Source organism: Filicampus tigris, chromosome 11 (genome assembly GCF_054856515.1).
Source record: "Filicampus tigris isolate MCC_2025a chromosome 11, RoL_Ftig_1.0, whole genome shotgun sequence".
NCBI lineage: Eukaryota > Metazoa > Chordata > Actinopteri > Syngnathiformes > Syngnathidae > Filicampus > Filicampus tigris.
The window spans coordinates 4,042,284-4,060,000 of record NC_141227.1 but is presented as its reverse complement, the minus strand read 5'-3'; the positions used below and the strand labels follow the sequence as shown (position 1 = coordinate 4,060,000).

General features: G+C 39.7%; 1 protein-coding gene across 3 annotated transcripts in view; it reads right to left on the bottom strand.

Moving 5' to 3' along the window:
- The window catches only part of ltbp1 (latent transforming growth factor beta binding protein 1), an 84,027-nt gene that overhangs the window by 45,407 nt on the left and 20,903 nt on the right, over positions 1-17,717 (bottom strand). For all 3 annotated transcript variants that reach the window (XM_086045177.1, XM_086045179.1, XM_086045178.1), the window contains exons 4-7: positions 14,054-14,199; positions 8,333-8,500; positions 1,295-1,501; positions 834-1,135 (exon numbers count right to left, since the gene is read on the bottom strand). In XM_086045177.1, the coding sequence (XP_085901303.1) occupies positions 834-1,135; positions 1,295-1,501; positions 8,333-8,500; positions 14,054-14,199 (823 nt within the window). The remainder of the gene's footprint in view (positions 1-833; positions 1,136-1,294; positions 1,502-8,332; positions 8,501-14,053; positions 14,200-17,717) is intronic.

Sequence of the window (17,717 nt, the reverse complement as noted above, 5' to 3'; positions counted from 1 at the left end):
TATCTCAAATAGCTTTGAGCATCAATGATATAAACCTGATCATTTAACCCATTAAGGTCTAAAGCGCCTGTCCCAACAGCTCCCCAAAACCTAAGGTCGGACCCTTGAAGGTTTTCCCAGAAATTCAACACCTACAAAATTATTAATATCTCAGCCCCTGTAGCAGACAGAAACATAATTCCAAAAGGATTTGAGAGCTTAGACATGTGGCTTTCACACAGACTCGAGTATATTCATCTTTACTGTTTCAATCGAAGAGGTAAAAATAAAGTGTCAGTGCAAGAGAAGCACTACATTTGACTTTTAAAAAAAACGAGTGGTGATTACCATCCTCTTTTCTGTTACAAAGACGTCAATATTGTCATTATCTACAAACATATATCTTAACCATATATCACGTTGGACTGGTTCTACTAGTTCAAGGTTCACAATCGCGTTGTCTCTATCACTGCCGTTATTCATTTCAGAGCTCCTGCGATCGATGGCGTTTGCCATTACTGCTCGAAAAAATTCCGGATATTCTCAGACGACTCACGACACCGTCACATGTCTATTCTGATGCATTTCATTGGTTAAGAAAACGAGAATTAAATAAAAAATAGAAAATGACGTATACGCTCTCCCGGCTTTAAGGGTAGAAAGACGCAACAGCGCTCCCGACTCTAGTGGTAGAAATGCGGTTATGCGCTCCCGTCCTTAATGGGTTAAAAAGCCATGGTAATCATTTTCCTGTTCCCATCAGCAAAAATGAAAAATGTCATTTTTGGTGATTATGACCAAATCTAAATTGACCCATATGAATACGTTGCACATTTAACTTAATGAGAGCTTACCTGACTACCAACAGTTTCTTGGAAGCAGCGGCCCAACGTGTTCTTCGAGGAGACAGGTTGGTACTGAGTAACCTGGTCCCCATGCTGGGCCGGATAGACAATGTTGTAGCCATGGTGCTGGACATTCTGACGGCTTTCAGTGTGATGGAAACTGTAGCTGGAGGATGAAGAGGATCCTGACTGGGGACCTCTTTGACTTTGTCCGTTACTGTGTTGGTCGTCCAGCTGAGATACTTGGTGGACCTCAACAGATGCCTCGGGAGGATGTTTGATGTGGATGTTTACAATGTTGGGACTGAATACTGGTCATAGAAAATGACAGAGCACAATTAATACGATACACTTGTGTATGACTTGAAACTAGAGATAGGCTGATGACATAAAAGTGCAATTTGCTTGATCACATGAAAATGGAGACGAGGCAAGGTTAAGCACTCACTTATCCAAAAAATAGCACTCACCTGTACTTTTCCCATTGCTGTAGGTCAGAGGCAACGTGTGTGTGGAATGGACCTGAGTTTGACTGTAGCTGCCCGATGTCTGCTGGGGCTGATGGTGTCCGTTTTCAACTGGAATCTGGCAGAACTTTCCAGTAAAGTTCGGAGGGCATTGACATTTGTCCCTGGCACTGCACTTGCCACCATTGATGCAAGGCAGATGACACACCACTGAGGAGAGAAACGTGCATCACAAGCACAAGCATGTTTGGCTTTGCAGTGGCGTCATCAAAGTCCTATTACGTTCTCTCCTCCTGTCATAGCGAACTACAACAACTGTATAGTCTAGTCCTCATAAATTGGGGTAGGGAATTTTTGTTAAGGGATTAGTGTTTCTCCACTTCTCAAACACTAGTTAATCACAAGTTTGAAGCCACTTCAAACACATCAATTACAGAGAGACATACGCACAAACAACAGTAATGGAAGAGAACAACAACTTTGTCATATTTAGGATGCAACGGTGTTAGTGAGCATGATGTAGCAGATAGATGATGACATCAGCTACATGGGGGTTGGGAGGTGGCATATTACCATTAAAAAAAGTTGAACACACGCTACTGTATTCCAATTGCATTGCAAATATAAACACACAATCCATTTTGCCTGACTTAAACAAGGATTAAAAACTTGCTGACTCCAGGGAAAAGATCTAGCAGCCAACCATGATGTGTCACACCTTGCTATCTGCTTTCTTTGGAGCTACATCACTCCTTTTTAAGGAAATTAAAATCTCAACAGAAGGAGTTACGTTTTATATCAGAGAAGACTGACTGCAGCAACAGAACAAATCGCTGTTCCAAAAAGGAGACTTATTTTAAAAAAAGGCCTTGTTCAAAACTAAATCCGAAAGCATAAATTAACCTTTGCATGTGTTTATTGTATTATTTCTAGTTACTGTATTTTTCTTTAAATCTTAATCCTCTACTTACAGAAACTAAGTAAGAATGTGAAAAATAATAGACCCTCTTGACCAATGGATGGCCATTAAGTGGCTTGCACTACCCATAGTACAGTATATTGATTGAACCCAATTCGAACCTCAGCAACGACAATCAATACCTTATAGTATTCCATAGTACTGTATCTGATTTGAATAGCACACTCACACATATGGGTAATTTAGAGTCTTTAATGAGTCCGATATACAGTGAACCCCTGCTAGGTCATCTTTTGTGCCACTGCTACATCGCAGTTTTAAGCAATGTTTTTTGTTTTGTTTGTTTTTTTAATAGGACAGTACAAAGTACAGGAAAGTTTGAAATCAGAGTTGAGCACCTTCAGTGTATTACCGCCTTGCTCCGAAAAATGATGGGCACTAAAGCCCGTATCTCATTGAGATGTGAATGCTTGCGAGCGTAGCAAATTTGGGGTTTCATCAGGATTGGTAAAAGACTGGAAACATAGTCACAAACAGTTCTACCATTGTTTTGCTAACCGCGGCAAGTGATTGCAAAACAGTCGTAAGCATTTGTACACGGTCATAAGACATTCGTGAGTAGCATTTACAAGCATTCGCCGGTCAGTAAGATATCAGCACCCATTCTCCACATTGATCCTCGCACCAGGGGAAACAAAGAGAAAGGCAATGAGGAGTAGCCTGTTTTACAATGCCTGTTTGGATGAGTTTAAGGACACAAATAGCAAAAGAGAGTGGTGAAGCAGTGTGTGAAAGAGAAATTTGAAGACCGAGAGTGTCAAATAAACCGCTTGACGCAAGCATGGTTTGCCTTTTATGTAGAGAGCTGTACAAGCGAGACTATGGTCTATCGACTATGATAACTATGGAATACTTTTAAAAGTACCGCTCTTAGTACTTTATATTGTTACTAAAACCACTAAGAAATACTTCTATCTATCGTGGGTGGGTCCGTTTTCATGGTACGGTGCTTACACACACAAGCACGGGAAGAACTTGCAAACTCCAGAGAAGCAAAAAGTGAAACTCATTCAAACCATGATGCAGAAGAGGTAACCTCTCATCCGCTGTGTGGCATTGGCAGCAACATACGTGTTTAATAAGGAATGTAAGAGCATTTGGGCTTTTGGCTCTCAGTTTTCGGTGAGCCGATTCACTCACCTGGGAGAAAAACATGCCAGAGAAGATGGGAAAAACAGCAGGCCAAATGGGATACACATACCGATTGGCTGAATCATAATCGATGGAAATTACACTCACAAATTGTTCATCAAGTAGTGGATCATTTTCTGCTGTCACCAATGTTTGATTTGTGAAGTTGTTTCAGTCCTCCAAGAAAAAATATTCCCCGGTAAAACCTGACATAACCATTAGAGGACAATCAGCCTAATATATTCATACTTTACAATTGACCTTCTTTTTTTGTTTTACTTTGTCTTCCAATTTTTCTCCTGAAACATCCATCACCAACGTTATCTCATTGGCCTGAATCTTTACAGTATGTCAATTGCCTCAACGGATGCCATTATATCGTAAATCAACAGTGTTCCCTTTTGACCCCTCTCATCATGTACTATAAGTAGGATAAACAAGAAAGGAGTTATTTATTGTCTCTTGGCTCTTTGGAATAGGCTTTGACCAAAGAAGCTTTCATCTTCTCAGTCCCGTGGCTCAGATGTGCACCCTTTTACACACACTGGGAAGGAAGGGAAGCAAGAGAAGAAGGCTGAAGGAATGAAGCAAGCCTGGACAAGTGCATGAGACTAAAGCCTTCTCACTCCCCAGTGTTCCTTCAGGCAGCCAAATATGCAAACCATAATATTTGCAAAAGTTTATGAGGATCGTATCAACAATGGACGTGGTCAATGATCTCACTGCTTTTCATTGCCAGCTTGGGCTTAATTTGTTCATGCAGCTATAATGAACACAAGATTTTGTTCACCATGCGGCTGTAGGTTTACTATTCTAGACCAACTAAATTTGCATGATACTGTCATTGCAGTTGAAAATTTACCTTTGACTAAGCATGCATAAACACAGTAAGTGAATTGTTTCAAGCCCCATTCAGAGTCTGCTGTCACCCTGAATAGAAGTGCAACAAAGTCATGTTAGAAATCATGGGTTTGGCCTGTGTGGGATTTTTTTCCCCCAATCTGAAAAGATTGTATTTAAAGGATTTCCTGTGACTCTATTGTGTTTCTTGCACTTACTTTTGAAGCCTCTGTATCAGCAAGGCAGCTTCTTAACTGCCCTATAATTCAGCCCCCCTGCAGTAATGAAGGGTATAATTGTGTGGTAGTATAAAGTTTTGTTTCTAAATCCCCGGGTAGTAGCAAATGCTATTTAAAAAGAACTGTCAAACTGATAACTACAATGATTAATGCAGAGGTCAAACTACAAGGATGTAGCCCGATTTTGACCCGATAGACACAAATGTAGCATGTTGTGGCTAATTTTGAGCTGTCTTTGACGCGTCATAGCCCGTCTTGTGTGACATACTGGACGACTGGTCGTCTGGCGCCTGGGACGCTTCACGTCCACGACAACGAAACTCTGGCACGTAAGAATTCTCATTCGTCTTTCCACATAGTGTGACATGTCCTACATCGTCATTTGATTGTTTCCTCGGCATTGAACAAAAGTGAGATGGAGCGAAGCGTCGCCCTTTCTGCCGGTGGGGTCCATACAGGTGTAGTTCCCCAATTTTTTTTTATATCCTGCCGTGGGAGCGCGCATGCATGGAGTGAAAGCGGTGCGACATTACTACGCTTGTTTTCATTTAAAGACAAAGAACACAAGTTTGAGTTTTATAAACAAGGTTTTGGGGGGAAAAAGTGCTTGCATTCAACGATCGATACCTACGTGGAGGAGAAAAAGAAAATTAATGACTAGTACGTGAGCACATTGCAGGGGGTACGTGGAAACATTTTATTATTTATTTGCCAGATCAATAACCTCGAGCACGGACGCACCAAAATCAGAACAGCTGAGTGTCATCTCAAGTGTTTCATTAAAGCTCAGATGACTGATGAAAAGATAACTAAGAGGGTCTGAATATTATTCTCTTTCAGTGTTTTGTTCCTGATGTTAAAAGTTGAAATCCCTTTTTTCAAAGATCTATTCAAAGCAGCTCCAGTTTTTGTGGTAAATATTATAAGAGTTATATATAACAAATGCAGGTTTGTTCTTTCTTTTGATTATTATTGGTTTATTTATATTAATTACTTATTTTCAAAGCAACATAGTATTTATTTTTTATTAATTTGAGTCCTGCATCTTCATTAAACTTCTTCAGACATGAACGGTCACGCTCTATTACACCTCTTTCTTTTCTTCCTCAAATGCGCCGTACCAAAGCAATTCAAATAGGAACAAATATTTACTGTCAGTGGGTTAGAAAATAAATATTATGGATTTCAAACACAATATAATATTGCAGCGTGTTAATAAAACAACAACTACAAAACAATATATGTAATCCCCAAATTAATACACAAAATATGTATTACCCAAATGCATGTAAATAAATGAAAATCCTAATTGGCTACTAAATTATATATTACACATGTTTAAATTAAAAATTAATAGTAATATTAAAGTAGTAGTCTTGAAAATATCTGGGACGGGATCATTTGTCTTATATTTATCTCTTGGCTCTCTCCACTTTCTAATCATTCCTTTGCAAAAGAAAATGTCACGTCATATATGGTATGTCTTATATGTTGGCAATGGGTAGTACTCTATTTAACATTGTACCTTTTTTTGGCTTGAAGAAAAAACTCCTTTCCATTATGACGAACCCAATTATATTGAGTACATTTGAGGTATGGTTGGAGGCTCATAAACTGCTGGGCATAAACATCTCTCTGATGAGAAAGACGCCCCTGTGGCTTAATCCTAGCATTCCTCGGCCCATTGTGGCTGGAACACCCAAGAAGTGGTTCAATAATGGCTTCAAGTCTGGAGGAGACTTGTATTATGACATTTTGTCTGATTTTGAACATCTTTCGGCTAAATTCAAATTGCAAGTTCACAAACTTTTCGAATATTTTTAAATTAGGGATTGGATCCAAAAGAACTCAACACATTACCCCTCTATTCCGAGTGTATTGCCTGGAGTCCAGCTAACGTTAGATCCACTTTTGGTTATACTGGATGCGTCAGAAACCTTTATAAAACGACAGAATGTACAGAGACAACTTCTGTCCTATGGCCTTTTGTGTGTAAAGAATCTAATCCTGTTGCTTTGGAAAGGGAAAGATGTACCATCCTTCAGATCTTGGATCTCACTACTGACTGCTACTCAAGTTTGCACTCGGAATCGCTGACGGAAGCCCGTTTAAAATCAGAGGCGGACCAGCCAATAGGCGGGTACTATTCCCCCACCCCCCGAAAATAAGGCGAATGACGGACAACGGAAGTGTACCCACGCTGCAGACAGATGACAAATAACGGACGCTCAATTTTTTTTGTAAAATGCCCAGATCTGAAAATAAATGATACAGATCAATGTAATTTTGGTGTTAATTTATGGTTAATGTTGCCATAAAAAGTTTTCTTTCATAGATAAAGTAAAAATGTTGGACATATAGTGCATCTCTATTATAAAGACAGTACTTGTGGACACAAAAAAACAAAGGACAGAGGGAGGGCTGGGATATATTTACACATTTTTAATTTAAAAAGAATAATTTCTCCACAATAGAAGGTCTTAGGCGGCGGCTCTTCATGCACGCTTTTTATTTATTTATTTGAATATGCGTCGTTCACATGACACTGACGAAGCTGGAAGACATAGGTATTTGCAAGCCCATTCCTACAAACCTTTTTAGAGATTAAAACGATCCAAACCTTTGAATGTTGCTTTTCACTGGTCACCATTACCAACGTACAAAACACACTCATTCATGATCAATATAAACACGAGTCGAGCCTTGCTGTCACGTATGGCACTTGTAAAGTAATTGGTCACGTGATATTAGCAGAACAATACAAGCCCCGTGATTCAAGCAACGTGATTCATGAAGTTGGACACACGCTTAGAAGTTTCGGTTTTATTTGACCCTTTAGTTATCCGCCATTGTTGTTGTCGATGTGGTTCTTTTTTTCTTTTTTTTTTAATGATGGCGGTTCTCGCAACGGTCACACAAGAATGGGGAGATGAATAACACAATAAAAATAAAAACGTGACATCAAACTGCGACCACTACCTTTTTTTGGGTTTCTTCTTTTTCATTTCTTATTGCAAAATTGTTATCCACCTTTTTCCTCGTCAGTGAAATGGAGGGCAGACTATGCCTGAGAGAACAATACTGCAGGAAGGGAACGCACATGAAAAAAAGCAGTCTACAGTGTTGTGCAGGCTGGGGTCATGGCTGCTCCGTGGTATCACGGAAGAGTACAGTGGTCTTTCTTTTTAAGAGAACCCAACACAACACGTAAGCCGGTACTTGATCCGGTTAAGGACGAATAGAGGGACGGATGGAAACCCACTTCCATTCATGCTTAGTCTGTCCTTTTTAAAAGACTTCTCGTCCTCTGCCCATCCGCCCACAAAATGGGAATCTGTCCGCGATGGACGGAGGGACCGTTCCATCACTGGCACGGAATGCCCATCCTTGCAAATTAGTACACACTAATGTGCTTGTGGCAAGGGGGTTTAAAAGCAATTAAAAATCTACAAGTGCAAGTTCCGGCAGGATCTCGACAGTCTAAGGAGGCACAAAAACAAAGGCAGGGCTACTGACACTATACAAGAGTACTAATATATACACACTGGTTAATTAGAAGGACAAGGCACGTATGTACTTAAACATTTAAATACCATACTACTGCTACTTCTTTGTATATCAAAAACAGTCATATACAGTATATTAATATTCATCATACAATACATAGTAATTGTCTCTCAGTGTTTTGGCAATTTTGTTATGCAATGACTCACTTTTGAGGCATCTAACATGAAACTCAATGTTAAAGTTGTATTGGGGTGATGCTTAGGTGCTGATAAGATATCATGCCCTAATTTTCTGTCCATTTTATCCAAAACAATGAGGTGACAATAACAATTTACAATGACTTACCTATCCTGAAGTTGGGTGCTGTCAGAGTATCGGTGGCATGGCCATTTTCACTGATGATGGTTGTTGTATTTCCCTGCTGGCAGTTGTTCAGACATCTACCTCCCACACAGGTAAATTTACAGATAGTGGGAGTGAAAACCACCTTGATCCTCCCTGTGTGGTTGCCCACTGCCAAAGTGCAAACCAAAAAGAGGGAGAGCGATTGTATTTCTCTGATCCACAGAAATGCAAACATCATTAAAATCCAAGTATTAAGGTTAAAGTTGAGGTTAAATTTAAAAAAAAGTGTTATTTGCATGTAATGTAATTTAAGAATGGAATTATCGTATTTTCCGGACTATAAGGCGCTACTTTTTTCCTAGGTTTTGAACCATGCGGCTTATAAACCGGTGCGGCTATTCTGTGGATTTTTCTTCCACCGCTAGGGGCGGTCGAACCGGAATTACAATACAGTACAATACAATTGCCATTGACAGGATGTGACTGCAGGTGGAGGAGTTCAACAGGTGAGGGTGCTACGCACTAGATTAAGCACTAGGCGTTGCATTGGGTGGTATGCGGAAGTAGAGCAATAACGTTAACTGACAAACTGGAGTGGCAGCAGGCAATGTAATGAAGTTAAGTACTTTATTTTCTCTTGGTTCTGTGCCGTTTCAATCAGCTGCTGCCGTGTTAAAAAGGCACTCTTAGTAAAGAATCTGTTCAGGTACATATGTGTACATTTACAGTTCAAAATCGTTCTGTAAATGCAGTTAATATCTAATTTTTCAACATACAGTGGTACCTCTACTTACGAACGTATCTTCATACGAAATTTTAAAGTACGAAACGCCTCAACAGGAAAATATTGCCTCTTGTTACGAAAGAGATTTCAGGATAGGAAAGGTAAAAATACAGTATGGGCTGCTACTTGCAGCTCCAGAAGTTTCCTGAACGCAACATACTCATAGCTGCTCTGCCATTGGCTATTACCTATAATCTTCCTGGCATCCCATTGGCTAAGAGGGACCTCTACCCTATGTGTCTAGGTGTGTAGCTAGACAGGTAGATAGATATATATGTGATAGATATGTCTATGCAGCGTCCTCGTCATTCGCCCCTCGGGCCTGAGGTGTTTCGATAGTTTTACGTGAATTAGAAACGAGGAGAAGAAAAAAAGGAGAAAATCATTTTTTTGTCCAAAGCAAGAGATAATAGAAAAGTATGAAAAAGGGATGCGTTTGGTTGAGCTCGCCAAAGAATATGACCGTAATGTACCGACAGTCGCCACGTTATTAAATCAGTTCTTTACAAAACACCAGGCAAAAACCACTTCTGAGAGAGAACATGAACCAAAGAGGGCAAAAAGCAATAAGGACAGCAATTAAAAGGTAAATGACCATCATTTTTATTCCTTACTCTATTCTTTGTTTTTTTACATTATGTACAACTCTCATTTATTGTGCTATAATCTAATTGTAACATGTATTTGTTACATGTTTTGATGCATTTTTATGCTTTATAAAACATTTATGTCTGAATATTGGGGGGCTTGGAACGGATTAGGGCATTTACATGGAAAACGCTTCTCTACTTACAAAATTTTCTGCTCAAGAAATTTCTTCCAGAACCAATTAATTTCATAAGTAGAGGTGCCACTGTAGATAGGTGCGGCTTACAGTATATAAAAGGTGCAGCTTATACAGTATATGTTATTTTTTCAGTACTTTTTTAAAAATAGAGTAGGTGCAATTTATATAAAGATGCGGCTTATAGTCCGGAAATATGGTACTCAAAATCTCTCCATTAAAAATTTAACAAAAAGGACTGAAATATGCTGTAACAGAAGTATGAAACAACTCTTGGGTGAACTTGAATGAATTAATTCCTTGATACACCCACACACACTGCATGGTTCAAGCAATAATGATGTCCGACCCGGTGATGAATAAGCACCTTTAGTGTGATATGCAACACAACAGTATAGTCTGTTTTGATTCCTGAGTAACTGGCTGCCAACACTGACAGAGCCTGATTGTTCCCAGTCCCTGGCCTCCAGTCTGAAAGCACATCACGAGTAGGATAGGCAAGTCTTGGTATGGCCCAGTGCTGATGTCTGACCTACAATTATCTAAGCATTTTTCCTCCATTGCATTAAAGGTTCATTTTCATTGAATTTATTGCTATTGTTGTTGTGTATTGATTGCTTATGATTGTTGGCTAAATGCCTGTGTTGATGACGTAACATTGTTGTTGGAAGTGGAACGAAAATACAGAGGCAGGTGCAATTGCTCCCTGTCTTCCGTGTCCTTATTCTTTGTTATAACATTCATCCAAGGTTATAACAAACTGGCGACTAGGTACGGCCCCATGTTTATTATTTTCGTCTGGGAGTCCAACGTTGCCGATTTTTTTTTCCGCGGCTGTGCGACGCGATGTCGTGGCTAACAGTCTAGCCGTGTGAGCCAACGGCCGTCGGCTTCGTTCTTTGACGTCGAGCTTCGCCGCTGCGGGAGGAGGAGTACTTTCCGCGGGGAGAAAGTTTTTGCCGCGATGGGAGGAGGAGACGTCTCACAGTGGAAAGAGAACATTCTGCGGGACTAATTGCTCGAGGAATATCATTGAGGATGGCCGCTCTTGTCGGACTTATGGGGCCATTTGACGAAAATGCAGAGCAATGGTCTTCACACACCGAGAGGCTTGAGTATTTTATCCTTGCTAACAAGATTGAAGAGGATGCTGTCGTACCAACTTTTCTGAGTATTATGAGAGGAAAGACATTTAACCTCCTGCGTAGTCTTGTTCGACCTGACAGGCCAGGAAACAAGACTTATATGGAAATTGTGACTATAATAAACGATCACTATGCACCAAAGCCACTGGTCATTGCAGACAGGTTCAGATTCCATAAAAGGAATCAGGAAGAGGGGGAATTGGTTTCACAATTTGTTGCTGTATTAAAACAATTATCTGAACATTGTGAATCTGGACTTTCACTAAATGATACTATATGTGACCGGTTAGCCCAAATATGGTAAAATTTGGTCGTGTTTTGTTTTCCATTTCTTTTATAGACAATAACGAGTGAAAATAGTAAGGTTCGCTGGATTACGTTGGCTTGTTTGTTTAATATGGATCGATGAAATGCTTCATTGCAAAAAGACCCCCTCAATCGTGTGTCATGAGGTAAGTCTCTGTATACATTGTAGTCGAGGTTATTTTGATCATTCTTTTATTTACTTAATCACTCATGGCTTTAAACGCATTGTAGCCAAAATGAAGATGTATTGTATTGCATCGTATTGGGCAGGTATGTTTGCTGGTGTGACGTTTTCAAAGGCTGGAGGCACAAAGGGGGGTTCACATGAGCGCGGACTTTGAAGTACTCTGATGCAGTGTTGTTTACGTCAACGATGACGATGATGAAAATATTTCGTCAACGCCCCTTTTTTTTCATGACGATAACGAGACGTTGACTAGCTAAACGTGGCTCTTTGATGACGAAAACATGACGTGACGTACATACATTTTCGGTGAGGAGACAGGACTAAATTGTTAGCGTGTGGTCCGTCAAAGATTCAAAATTTATGACATCCCTTCCTATTGTACATGTAATCTGTCTTTCAAAAAATTGCAATACTGGTGCAACCTATCCTCGTTTGGGCACGCCCACCGCCGGGACAGCACGCGGTGCGCACGCCGTTGCACACACCGGCACGACAAAACACAGGTCTGCGGTCAGTCGTCTCTGATCACGCACACTGACACCCTTTAGACTTACACTAGACTTACACTATCACTAATAGGAATGACTAAATGTGACAAAAACTAATAAGCATTTTCGAAGACCAAGACTAAATCTAAAATGCCTGCCAAAAACAACACTGCTCGGATGACGCCGTCTTGGTTTTTATACTTTTAAATCAATTCAAGCGTTAAATTATTGACTGAATGTATTTAGTAGGGACTATTATGTGGACGTGAGAGTGCAATAGCAATTTAAGGTATAATACAACTTGAACGAAGCAGTGCCTGGGAACTCAAACAAGCTGGCGTTTGTTTTGTTTTTTTACCTCCTGTAAAGTTGTGATTTTGTCACTACGAGGATCCCGCCCAACAGCGATGAATAGGCTAACATCTTCATTTCAGATGTTCAAAAGTGTTTGCGGTTCCCAGTGTTTTCGTTTTCGAAACCGTGTTGAAATGGCTCTGAGTGTTACATGTTGCCAACCCCTGACTAGAAGAAATTAAATTGAGTAAATTCAACAGAAACTTTTTCCAGTGTGTGAAACGGCCTACTGGAGGAACTCAGGGCCGAGTGTTGATATTTTAATTTATTTTAAGGATGCGAAAGACCTTTATTCTGACTACCTTGTTTTCTGCCAAATACTTATTTTAGTTTAACTTATTTGGCATTTTCTATAACATAATTGGTAATTGCAGTATTGTATTTAGTCAATTAGGGTCTTATATCTGTATGATCTTAATATAATTATTTATATTTTTAGTAAAGTGATATAGTGTATGTATTCATTCATTTGTGACACTCTGCAACACTGTTTCCTCACTAGGGGGATCGTCAGCACTGGGAGTTGTGATTGGCTCCGGCTGCGGAGTACATTTTTGTGGGTGTGGACCTGTCTCTGTGGGGCAAGAGAAGCCTTTTGCCTGTCGTCCCGTCTCCTCGTGCCTGTGTGGCTCGATCTGTTTCAGAGGCTGTGAGCTGTAGCAACTCCTGGTGTTGACGGCCCTCAATGAGGGCCCCTGCTCACTCCACTTCTCTGTTCTACGCCATCTCCTCATCTATGTCTTATCTTTTAATCTTTAGTTTAGTTTAGTTTTTGCTCATGTGATGGGGGTGCAGGAAATGGTGGGTGGAAATAAGACACTTGTTGGAGGGATTTGGTTTTTATTGTACGATGCTGTTACTGTAAAGCACTTGTGTTGCTTTTTAGTTAAAAAGGAGCTATATCAATAGAGTATTGATTGATATTTAATGGTTTATGTTTTCTATAGTTTACATTTACAGCAGTTTGTTTAATGTGTGGTTGGTTGTGTTATTTGGGCAGGTTTGCATACAGTACATTCGCTGCCGTCGCATTGGCACATAATGATACGATAAAATACGATAATACGTATATTTTTTTTTATCCACATTTGAAAGAGGCCTGATTCTTGTCTGAGGATAGTCGATTCCATGTGGGGTTTTTTCTCTTCATGCTGCCATTAAGCATATCCAAATTGTGCCAGAGCAAAAAATTGGAATTGTCACTTTGCAGTTCAAATCAAGTCAAATATAGCAAATAGGACACTTTTTCCTCACAGAGGTTTCTGTGTTGGAATTCAAGTCGTCAAGCTTTGTTGTATCAGGCTTGCAGGTGGTCCCAGTGTCTTTGGGGGTTCTCTGTCGGGAACCCACCAGGTATAGTCTCACATTAGCAACATTTAGTGGGACTGAAATTGGCAGTGCACAGCTGCAGCATTTTGTTTGCCATGGCATTTGCCTAATACTATGCATCCATTATGATTGTCACAGTTTGTTAAATGACTTCTCTGAAATGTTAAGTAACGTCCCTGAATGAAAAACGTTTGATCCTGCCGTAAACTCCTCCCACCACTGGCAAAATATCACCCACTACCAGTATCAGTCCAGCATTTATCAATGGATTCTTTTAAAGCCAGGGGGAGAACAGGAGCACATAATCTCTTTTGAAAAGAAAGCTATTAGGTATAAGGACTCACCGTGTATAGGGTTGTGTGCCACTGATAGAGGGATGGGCCTTTCAAGTTGAGGTTTGATGTGTGTCTGTGTGTGGGTGGTGTGTGTATGGTAATATTTCGGCTTTATGACATATTGCTGGCCAGGGTGCATGGGCATAGACCGGATTCTGGAGGGAAAGAGAGAAGAAAATAAAACATAAGATACCTACACCAGTAAACATGTCTGATGGAACATATGATGTCTAAATATAAATAAAAAGGAACTGCGTACTTCAGTGGGTCACTAATTCAAGCTACAGTAATGAATTTTATTTCAACAGATAAAGAAAAGCTCTTAATTTGATTAGTGTATCAAGTAAAATCCAGAAAAAATGACTGCCCCCTGAGATGGATAAAAATGGGGGGATTTTACTGCTTAACTCATATTTCACAAACACAATATTACCCAGAATGCTGTCTTTAGACTAGTGGCCCTGCATAGAACATATTCTTGTAAAGAATTTTTGGGGATTGACTTCCACTTCAAACCTGTGCAACAGAACACATTCGAAAAAAAAAAAAGCTGAAGTAATAACTCAGTTTTGAGCGCAATACAATTTTGAAGAATTTTAAAGTTCAATTTGTTGCTCTAATGCATTTTTCTTTGAATTTACATTACAAAAACTGTATGTAACTCATGTGAACCGGAGGTGGCATAATTCTAACAAGTGTTAAGTTTTGTTTTTATGTACATTTACAGATGAAATGTCAGATAAAAATAAGTATGAAAAAATCAACCAGCCACTGTTTTGCTTTTGTTGTTTTTTTCTTTTCCTCATCCAATGTGGATATTAGAGGTATGAACAAGCAACTCTTGTGATGGCATCACCAAACAATTGTTGTTACAAAAACAAAAAAATATCAGACTGAAAAGCGGAAACATATCATGGACCAGGAGAAGCCTTCATTGTTGAGTGAGGTCACACAACATGTCAATGTGGTCTAAGGGGACAGGGACAGTTAGGCCCACCATACATTGAGCGACGCAATTGACTGAGGTGGACCATCTCATCATCACAAAAATTAATGTCGGATACTCTTCACTGCACAACAGATTAAGAATCACACATTGATCAACCCACCGCAACGGAAAAATTGCAACCCTGTATCGGGTTTGAGGCTAAACTTACAATATAACAGGGTTTTTCCTACATTAAAAATTGAGAGGCTGCCGCCTCCAGCTAATTGTGTGCCTGCCTCCAGCCAGAGCGATTGATATTGTTCAACATTGCGCGATTGATGTCCCTCTGCGGCAACTACGTATTTTAAGTACAGTTGCAGCATTCGCCACTATGGAGGCGCTATATCAGGCCTGGCCAACCCGTGTCTCACGAGCCGCATGCGGCTCTTTGCCCGGTTCCATGCGGCTCTTAGCTCTTTTCACTCTGACCTTGCAGTGCGCCATTGTCAACCGCATTCATGTGTATGTGGTGAGGGGCGGCGCCACAGAATGGAGCGTTGGCCGTACTCGGCTGTCTGCCACGACGCTGTCGTTGGCGACAGCAAATCCCCTCGGAGTGAAACATATCCGACTTTAGAAAACGTTTACAGTAGGAGAGGGGCTCGCAAGCGATTTACTGTTTTTTTGGCGGACTTAAAGCTTGAGTACGATGGCAGAAGCCTTGATAAATAAAGTGCATTTACTGTATCAACGCTGAAAGATACATCTTGTCTTCTCTTGATTTTCCTTTTTAAAATGAGTAAAGACCAGGCTTTCTTTTGTAACAATGAAACAATGATATATTTTGTAAATCAGTGGGAAAAGCCTCACTTTTTACTTCCTAGTCGGCCGGCCACTTCCAAATATAGCCACGTTCTTACACGTATGTTAACTTAGGTCATTATTTTAAGAGGATGACGATATGAAATAATGAATATAGCAAGGCCTTCTTTGCTGCCCTAAACACTATCAGAAGCACTAATAACCTATATTTACAACTTACAACAATATGAAATTCTATTCATTTATTTTCAACATTATGCTCATTTCATAGCTATTCTTTGAGCTTCTTAGCCTGCAGGAGTATGCATTTTATATTTTTTTAGATTCATTTTAGAATTCATTCCAGGTGGACATTGTGAGAATAGGTTGGCCAACACAACAGGTTTTTTTCATCCCGGAAAAGGATTTATTCTATAGTTCCGGAGCAGAGAACTAGTTTACAGGTAGGCGCAGACAAAGGAGGTGTGTCTGTGTAGTCATCCAGGTCAAGGTAATCAGCAAAGTCTGAATCAAGGAAACTGAAGTGGTCGTGTTTGACAAAGACCTTTCACCTTGAATCCAAAAGGCTTCTTCAAGATTAGGAATGTGATGGGGCCTTATATGGCTGCTTTGTCAGAGAAGCATAATTTTTCCAAACATAACATAGAAATTAGGGGTGTAACGGTACGCTAAATCACATTTCGGTTCGGTTTGTTTATGTTGGAAACATCGGTTCGGTATATTTTCGGTACAAAAAAAACAGATTTTTATTTATTTTGAAAAGATGAAAAGTAAACAGTAATTTTTTTTAGAAAAAAAAATAAAAACGAACCATTTGGGTGATATTCTAAGAAATTACACCAGAATAAAAAATACACTAACAATAAAGATCTCTTAATTTTGTAAATTAGTAAGTCACTGAAATAGGGCTGGGCGATATGACTGAAAAGTATATCACGATATAAGTGTTTCATATTGGTCGATATCGATATATATTGAATTTTTTTTCAACTATTAAAAATTATGACCCAAAGCAAAATACATTTAGGTTATTTATTTTAACATTATACTTAACCTTTAATAAGAGGTCAATGTAAGTATGAAAGAGTGAAACAAACAGGTCGATATAAATATGAAATAAACTCCATTTTAAAGATAATGTGCTTAGAAGGGCAGAGAAATGTTTGAAAAACTGTCACAATCCAAGTATTTCATATCAGTCAATATTGATAATTATTGATTTTGTTTTAAACCTTACCTTTAAATAACAGTTAAATGTTTTTGTACATCGTTATGTAGTGTAATGTGCAGTTTGTCCTCCATCAGTGCATTGTAAATGCATATTTGCATTAGGTCTACCCCAAAGCAGTTGTTGACACATATATTAGCCTGCATTCAATGTTCATCCAATGTAAGTGAACGAATACTCTCTTGCAGTACATACATCATCGTTGACCAACCGTCTTAGGACTACTTTATCTTTTTAGCGGACTCATTATTGCCATAGTCCATTCATATTTTACTTGCTTGATTTGACCTTGAGTGCGATGCCGGTGTCGGATAAGGCTAACTACTGCTGGCATGTCAAAGACAAGCACTCCTCTACTTGTACACCATAGCTCCATCCACGGGTTTTTAATAGGGTTATCATGCATAATATAAATTAATTTTAAGAGTTGTACTGAGTCGAGTAGTCATTTATTTGACGCACTGGACGCGAGCATACCGCACGGCCGCCGGCCCCGCGAGCGTAGCGCACGGCCGGCGGGCCCGCGAGCAGGCTCCGTTGAGTTAACAGCTTCTTCCTCGTTGGTTTAAAAGCTGCTTCTTCGTTGGTTTAAACGCTTCTTCTTCATGTTTGGAGGCGGAAGCGCGCTAACTACATCACGCACTATGCTGCGATCGGGTTTGTTTTTCTTTTTTTCTGTCGAATGTTTTATCGAA